This window comes from Lytechinus variegatus, chromosome 14, assembly GCF_018143015.1.
Source record: "Lytechinus variegatus isolate NC3 chromosome 14, Lvar_3.0, whole genome shotgun sequence".
NCBI classification, from domain to species: Eukaryota; Metazoa; Echinodermata; class Echinoidea; order Temnopleuroida; family Toxopneustidae; genus Lytechinus; species Lytechinus variegatus.
Window position 1 is genome coordinate 26,888,500 of NC_054753.1, and position 8,850 is coordinate 26,897,349.

Sequence of the window (8,850 nt, forward strand, 5' to 3'; positions counted from 1 at the left end):
TTACAGTCACTTTATCGGAAATTGATCGACTTCCGACAGATCAAAAATATTGCGTTTCTTTTAATGAATATACAACCGGGCAGTCGGAACAGTGCTAAAGGCAGTTTCTTTGGTATGACTGTTAAAGGCCTGGTCACACCGCCCGAGCGTTGTTGGAGCGGTCGTTGAGCGGATAGATAAGAAAAAATCATCACCGCTCTCTACCATTCACCATTTTCGATTTCGTTTTTTTTTTTCCCCCAATTTTGTGAGCGAAATTCGACCCTCTCTCCCTACCGCTCCACGACCGCTCCAACAACGCTCGGGTGGTGTGACTAGGCCTTTAAGGCCTGGTCACACCGCCCGAACTTTGTTGGAGCGGTCCTTGAGCGGTAGGGAGAGGGGGCCGAATTTCGACAAGGCTCATCACCGCGCACAAAATGGGGGGGGGGAATCTAAAACACGTGCGTTGCCTTAGCGGTGCAACGCTGAAGCCGGTGCTCCATTAGCGTTGGTTTAACGGTACTAGCGAGCGTTAGACTAGCGATGGCGCAAGCGTTGATAGAGCGGCGTTCTGCGCATGCAGACGGATATCTAAAATCTCACTTTTCTTAAAAATAGGGAAAGCATAAATGATTGATAGGAGAAGGATACTCAAGCGAGCAGATGAAGATCATGACAAAATGACTAAGAAAACAATTATAGACACAATAAACTCATGATTTTGTTAAGTAATTGCAAACATAATATGAGGTAATGTAGTCAAGGTAGTGTTAATAAAATATTTCAAACGAAGCATCCAGCAATGACATCAATAGTAAAACCATTTTGTTTATCAACAAAGTAAGAAATAAAGGTTCAAAACTGAACCCCGAAAGGTTGATGCAAAATCAGCACCATATGGATTCAAAATATGGGTTCAAAACTACACTCCTAAATTTTAAATTGAACCCCTAGGGGTGCAAAAATGAACCCAAACCGCAGGGTTCAATTTTTGAAGGCATAGGGTGCTGATTTTGCAACAACCTTTCAGGGATCAATTTTGAACCTTTATTTCTCAGTGTGAATACTGAATTTAAAACATAAAATTCCATTTCAATTAAGACCTGATATTATAGATGGATATCAGTATACTCTGGGGGCCTGTTTCACTAAACTTGTTATTATGACAAATTTGCACTAACAGTTTAAAGCTACTGAAATCATCCAAGATGATTGGCTGATGGCAACCTTATAATAGAAATGGTGTATTCATCTTACTTTAACCGGTCTTTGTGAAACGGGACCCTGTCGTCTTCGTGTTCCATTTATTATCATCGCGTGATTGGTCCAAAGTAAATAAATGATTAAATATGGTTTTAGTCTGATGTTTTCATCCCCCCAAAATTGTTCGATATATTGATTAACTACTGTTGTGATTTTCAACATATACACACTGAGAAATAAAAGTTCAAAATTGAACCCCGAAAGGTTGACGCAAATCAGCAACTTATTGGTTCAAAACTGCGCCCCTAGGGCATGTAGGGTTTCAATTTAAATTTTAGGGGTGCAGTTTTGAACCCGCGGGGTGCAAAAATGAACCCCAACCGCAGGGTTTAATTTTTGAACCCCAAATCAGGGGTTAAATTTTTGAACCCACAGGGTGCTGATTTTGCATCAATCTTACGGGGTTCAATTTTGAACCTTTATTTCTCATAGTGTGTATATTAAACGCTATTTGAAAGTTGGACTACTTTCTATTTCAGACAAAGTTGATTGCAAAAAGGGCTACCTGACTCATGAGCGTGATCGATAAGGATTTCCTCACCCATTAGAGATCAAAATCGATATTATAAAAAATGCCAAATTGTCATATTTTGGTGACAAGCATTAGACTGCATGATTCTCATACTATTCACAGCTGATTACATCAGTCATTAAAAGTTTATCCATCTCCTCTGTATTAATTAAGAGGATGTGTAAAGTAAAGGTCAAGTCCACCCCAGGAAAAAAAATGTTGATTTGAACAAGTAGAGAAAAGTATAACGCTAAAAATTCCATTAAAATCGGATGTAAAATAAGAAAGTTATGACGTTTAAAAGTTTCGCTTATTTTTTTCACAGAGCAGTGATATGCAAACCTGGGTGAATTTAAAATAAGACAGCCGATGATGTCCCTCACTCACCATTCCTTTTGCTTTTTATTGTTTGGATTGTAGTACGCAGCAAAAACTGTGCTGTTAACCGGTGTACATAGAGGACCACACCAGTTTTTTTTTACACTGGTGTTAAATTGACGGTGAAGTTTTGAGAAGTTTTACACCTATAGGTGTTATTACAACACCTTTGGTTGTTACATTTACACTCTTCGTGTTATGTTTCATCTTTAGGGTGTAATTTTAACACCTAAGTGTGTGGTCCTCTATTAACACCAATTGGTGTCAGTTTTAACACCACAGTATTTACAGTGTACAATGTATCATATTTTACAGATTCAACAATAAGGACCAACTTGACTTACCATATAGTATCAAACAATGCTTATTCCACATGTTCAGGGAGTACACTGAGGAGGATATGAGAATATTTCATTTAATAGAATACATAAGATATTGTGAGTGGATGACGTCATAAGTCACTCATTTGCATATTGACCATGTGCATAAAACTGTTTCATGAAATTGAGCAAAACTTTAAAATGTCATAATTTTATTATTTTACATCCAATTTTGATCAAATTTTCAGTATTATGCTTGTTAGATATTTAAAATCTTTTTATTCTTCATTGTTGTTGCGGTGGACTTGCTTTTAAGTTTGTCCAATCAATATGCGGAAACTCTTTTTCCCATATTTTCAGTTATTCGAAGAATTATACTCGAAGGCGCGCTTCATACATTTCTTCGAAATATTTCATGACTTCGTCGGAACCTTTGATGACATCAGCGGGTAGTTGATCACGTGGTATGGGTTTACTTGGAGGCAGAAAGCAGCTACTTTTCATGGCCGTTCCGTAGAAATCCACGATGTCCATCAGAAGATTGTCGCCGGAAGCTTTCATCTTCTTGAAGGCTTCTACCGATGCATCCCATTGGAGTAAGCTATCGTTAAAAGGCAACCCCACAGCAGCACAGTAAGCTGAAAGCGTCTCAGCTGGTTTGGTGAGTAGATCATCACCGTCAATGATGATAGGGTTAGGATCAATCCCAGAGTCTTGGAGATACTTCCAGAGGTCGTAGACTTCTTTCGTGTGCCAGCCTTTAGGAAATATGGGATCGTCCCTCTGTACTTCGAACGTCTTCTCGTTAGCAGCTTCCCCTGGTTGTTGAAAGTTAAGCATGGGCGGGAAGCATTATCAAGACAATACATAATTATCTTAGAACTGAATGTTTTTTCATTATCGTCATTCAATAGAGTGTCAGATATTAATAATCATAATCAACTGGTCTATCATTAAATTTAGTGTGAATTGCGCTTGGTTCCTCGTATAGGTCCAGCTCAGGCCGGACTAATGATATAGGACCCGCTGGGAGGACAGACCAACCACCCACCAAAATGTCAAGCTTGGCCCCCTCCAGGGTCAGGGTCGGGATAATTTGGTGGATCAGACATAGCGAAGCGTTACTTGTTATATTACTAGAAGCATAACTTGTTACACACTAAGAAATAAAGGTTCAAAATTGAATCCCGAAAGGTTGATGCAAAATCAGCACCCTATGGGTTCAAAAATTGAACCTCTGATTTGGGGTTCAAAAATTTAACCCTGCGCTTGGGGTTCATTTTTGCACACTGTGGGTTCAAAACTGTACCCCTAAATTTTAAATTGAACCCCTAGGGGTGCAGTTTTGAACCCGCAGGGTGCAAAAATGAACCCCAACCGAAGGGTTCAATTTTTGAACCCATAGGGTGCTGAATTTGCATCAACCTTTCGATGTTCAATTTTGAACCTTTATTTCTAAGTGTGTATATTGAAAATGGGGAAAGGGTGTATCCAAATGTCAATTAAGGATCCCAAAAAAGAAATTAAAAATAGCGTGATTATTTGAAAACTCGGGCTGGCGCAGACGGACCTCCTTTGGTAATCTCTTCAAATTACCCGGGCATGTTGTTTTGAAACATTATCCAGCCAATCAGAACTCTGGATTTCATGCAACTTAGAAATGTCAGAAATCTCGTCTTGTATCTTGTTGTTTGTATATCAAAAGTGACATTATGAGAAAGTACAGAGAATGAGATTTACGATGACATAGATATTATTTGAGCTAAAATAATAACCTTTTGCACAATTCGCAAGAGAAACCGAGGTAGAAAATTTCGTTTTGAGACATCTCTTTCAGGCCAACGATCTACTTATTTATCAAAATATTTCATTTAAAATAAATGGCCATTATAAGGAGTAGCATTTATTTTTTTTCCAAGGATGCAACAATATTTGATTTCATTTGAAGATACACTCTAAGAAATAAAAGTTCAAAATTGAACCCCAAAAGGTTGATGCAAAATCAGCACCCTATGGGTTAAAAAATTGAATCCCTGATTTAGGGTTCAAAAATTGAACTCTGCGGTTGGGGTTCATTTTTGCACCCTGCGGGTTAAAAACTGCACCCCTAGGGGTTCAATCTAAAATTTAGGGGTGCAGTTTTGAACCCACTGTACAGGGTGCAAAAATGAACCCCAACCGCAGGGTTCAATTTTTGAACCCCAAATCAAAGGTTTAAATTTTGAACCCATAGGGTGCTGATTTTGCATCAACCTTTCGGGGTTCAATTTCGAACCTTTATTTCTTAATGTTTAAAGTGGAAGATAAAATGGATAAATTCTTTTAGAAACAAAGTCTCACGATTCACGAGATTTTGCAAGGAGGTGATTTCAGCCACGAGAGGGTTATAAGAAATCTTGCGTATTAGGGCTCTGCAGTCTGGCTATAGACTTCTGCGAAGAGACTCGCCGTCTTTCCACGCAATCCGTTGAAACGGTTGAAGAACATTACAGTCAATTAACATGATTAAGAATATTAAGTTAACTTCATGAGTTACCTCAGACGAAATCACGAAAGATTAGCAAGATTGGAGCGACTTAATAATGACACACTGATGATTTGAGTCGACTTTCCTCGTGTATGTTGTTACAAACTTACATATATAATGTTGGGCAACATACCGTCCACTGTGTTGGGCAATACATGTTGGTACATATGTATATAAGTATATATATTCTTGGCAATTCTTATCCAATTAAATAAATTTGTTACCCAATTATTAGTTTCTATTACCCAATTTTAACCAATAGTTGTGTAGACAGTATATGTATATGTTGCTAAGGGTTGGTTAAATGTTGGGCATTTTTTGTCCAACTATTTTAAGAGTGTACCTTGCAATACTCCCAGATTGGAGTAATGATTGTAGATAGATCTCCTGTAGGACGCGATAGATCGATCAGGACTCCGGATGAGGAAGGTATGCCTGTAACCATTTGGTAGGAAACCTCGAAACCCATCAGCTACTGCAAAAGCCATATCCTTGACGAAGACATGTTTGGCAGTACTGGCTTCGAGACTTCGCTTTACGGATCCGTACCTGTTGGGATAAAGAAAAAAAAAAACGAATGACTTGTTTATGTTGATCTGATACAGACACGATACGCTAAAAGGTCGTATAGTTATTTATCGCACTTTGAAACGTCGCATCGGTGTCAGAAGCACGTAAAAGAAATAAAGAAGATAGTACTGCGTCCACTCTACAACTCTACATACTATCATGTTCAAGTTCCATTTTTTTAATTAGAAATTGCGAGAAATAATGGTAATAATAAGATGACAGAACCTTAAAAAGACGATAGTATAAACACAAAATAAAACAGAGACATGACATGCATGATGAAGAATAGAGGAGAGAGGAGGAGGAATAACATAAATAAAGAGAGAAAGAGAGAGAGAGAAGGGATAAAGACAAGTAGGGAGATCCAGACACACTCACTCTTGCACACACACACACACACACGCACTTACCTACATATGGATAAAGAGAGAAAATGGGAGGGAAAAACATAAGAAAAGAGAGAGAGACAAGAGAGAACAAGGATAGTGGAAACTTGCATGGATCAAAGGGAGCGTGATTTGGTGTTATCTTTAGATAAAACTTGTCATGCTTGATTGTTTTATTCCCCTGCGCGATTCCCCTCAGAATCACATAATATCGTAATCATTATGAAATTATTGTTTATTATGTCTTGAATGGTGTGCAGACTTTACACCGTTTGCAAAGAAACATACCACTGAGGGTGGTATATTTAGTTGGACAGAGAACTTTTAAGAGAAAACGAAAATTGAAAGTGAATAAAAAAACATCATGATCCTATCTTTGTTTTAAAAAATACGCCACAGAAATGAAACTTTGACAGGGAAAAGATACCATTTTTTTTAGCTCGATAGCTGCGCTCCCTTGCACAAATATATTTTCAGGACGTCATAAGGTTGAACATTTTTGACGCTTGACCATTTCCGAATAGAAATACATGTAGGCCCTGTGTGTTTGTAAAAATTTTCGTTGATTTCACGTCCATTTTTTAAAGTAATATTTAGTATTATTCGAAAAAGATTACGACTCTAAACAGAATAGAAAAAGTGAAGATATGAATGACGAAAAAAAAACACTTACGGTAAGCGATCTGCTTCATTCTTGGTGTTCGTAATTTTATCAAGAATCTCTTTCGCCGTGGCGAATATCTCCTCATTCCCCTCATACTCCATGGGAATATCGAGATTGGTGTTCATACGGTACTCTACTTTATTGACATGGCTGTAGGTGTAGGGTTCGAACCACACTTCGGTGCCCTCGATGTAGCTCAGGCACTTCGCAAAAGCAGTAGAGATTGCCCGCGGTACGCACCAAAGAATCGTCCTAGTCCGGCCATCACTTCTGCCCGATGATGCCATCTTGTGATTTTAGAGTCGATGATGATCAAACCTTTGTTGTAAGCCCTGATGGATCTTCTTTTAGTTCGCGACAATTAAAAAACTTTTTAATTAGACTCAAATGATAGAGAGGCGTGAGAACATCAGGCGGAGGAAAGTTTTAGGGAAGGTGACGTTACGGCTGCCAAACCAAGGCTCACGATGAGGAGAAATAAAACACCATCACACTTCCACCGGCTGCTAAAAACACTCTGGCAAAGTATTGCTATCCCTGTCGACGAATTCCAAAATTTTAAGTTCACGACCCTAGATAAAAGCAGATCTCAAGGTCAGTGACTTCAGTGATTTGGCAAACTTGATGATAGCAATCCACATAAAATTTTCAATTACTGAAGTTATGAATGTAGTCCAATCCAAATTCTTGGCTATCTTTTTGTTATTGATATGAAGAAAAATAAAAAAATAGGTTCAAGTAGCAGAAAAAATAACGTTGTCCGCATCAATTTTGGTAAATGTAGGCCTACACGTTTACGTCACGTGAATTGATGTCTGCCGGGTTTTCGTCTGTTTCTTTGGTCTCGGAAATAAAGAATAGCTGTACTTTGGTCTTCATATTAAAAGTGAACTTTATCTAATTGCATTTGTTTGTGTCTGGATGGCGCTATTCTAGTAAATGACGAAAGGGTTATCGATCATACCATGAACCTAACACTCGATGGTAAAGGTCCATGGCAATGATCAATTAATGATGGGGATTGTGAAGACATCTTGAATACGGTAGATGTCAACCACACGTACGAGAAAAAGGCATGTGTTCGAGCATGAAAGAAAATAGCCTTTTACTCTTAGGATTGCATGTAATATCACTTTAAGATATAAATAGATTAGAGTAATTTTTTGCACCATAATTTTCACACATGGAAACTACATATATACGATCTAGTTTGAAAGCGAAAAACACCCAAAATATGAATTTTTTTCATATAGGCCTACACTATATATACAGAAAATATGAATGTAGAAAAGAAGGCCTTTGATAGTGAACATGTTTTAGGACCCACATTTGGGGATAAATTTGGGAATTAATTTACGAAATTTGTAAATGGTATACATTAAGGATTTCAAGACCTGGAAATACAGGCCGCAACTTTTAAATGGAAACTACATGCAACTCAATTATATTGACCATAGCAATACGTGTAAACACGGTTAAGGTTCATATTTCGTTGTTCGAAATTCCCCATGCTTTCCCTATAGATTTAAATAATCATTTATTTGTGGCAAAAATAATAGAAGAAAGTTTACAGGAAATGTCGACGTAGTAGATCTTGCTAGTTGTAATAGTACCACTGAGGCGGCGGAGCGAAGTTGAAAGGGGGCACAAAGAAAAAGGGTAGTTCTTCGAAATTCTTAAAGAAATAATGACTTAACTACAGTGGCATGATGGGGCCAAAAATTTGAGAGGGCTAGATAATTATTTCGCATCACGTGAAATTCATAAGAAGTTGCGAGCGAGCAAAGTAAAAGACACTGTATAATGAAAATTTGACACTTTAATAATGAAAGTTCATAAGATTTTGAGAGGGTCCATGTCGCATCATGTAAAATTCATAAGAAGATGCGAGTCAGCGAAGCGAGGGAGCAAACGTTTTGACACTTTTATAATGAAAATCCAAATTTGTGCGATATTAGGTTTAATCTTACATGTTTTGTTTGTCCTTTATAAGTAGTAACATAATAATGGGCATATGGTTTTCTTGTTTTAAAGGGGCACTTCTTAACACATAAAACGGGTCCTTCTCAGGTGAAAGGGGAACTTTTCCTAAGTAAAAATGGGTCACCTATACGAGAAAGGGCGCCTGTAAGAAGGCAAAGAGTCACTTGCTATTGGCATAAAAAGGGTCATTCTCAGGTGAAATGGGCATTGAACCCGTTCGTGAGGGGGCATTTTGTGTTTTTAAGAATTGGCACTGATATACGAGA

The 8,850-nt window shown here is 38.0% G+C and overlaps 1 protein-coding gene across 1 annotated transcript; it reads right to left on the reverse strand.

Moving 5' to 3' along the window:
• Positions 1-2,749: 2,749 nt before the first annotated feature.
• On the reverse strand, positions 2,750-7,277 carry LOC121427970. The gene is made up of 3 exons (XM_041624548.1): positions 6,611-7,277; positions 5,325-5,530; positions 2,750-3,272 (listed from the first exon to the last, which is right to left on the reverse strand). The coding sequence occupies exons 1-3, from the start codon at positions 6,886-6,888 to the stop codon at positions 2,827-2,829; spliced, it is 930 nt and encodes a 309-aa protein (XP_041480482.1). The 5' UTR covers positions 6,889-7,277; the 3' UTR covers positions 2,750-2,826.
• Positions 7,278-8,850: the final 1,573 nt, after the last annotated feature.

Bases quoted from the DNA above. Each gene is read 5' to 3' on its own strand.
- LOC121427970 (XM_041624548.1), bottom strand. From the start codon at position 6,888: ATGGCATCATCGGGCAGAAGTGATGGCCGGACTAGGACGATTCTTTGG. The intron at 5,531-6,610 runs GTAAGTGTTTTT...TTATCCCAACAG, and splicing joins AATGAAGCAGATCGCTTACC to GTACGGATCCGTAAAGCGAA. The intron at 3,273-5,324 runs GTACACTCTTAA...TTCAACAACCAG, and splicing joins CAATCTGGGAGTATTGCAAG to GGGAAGCTGCTAACGAGAAG.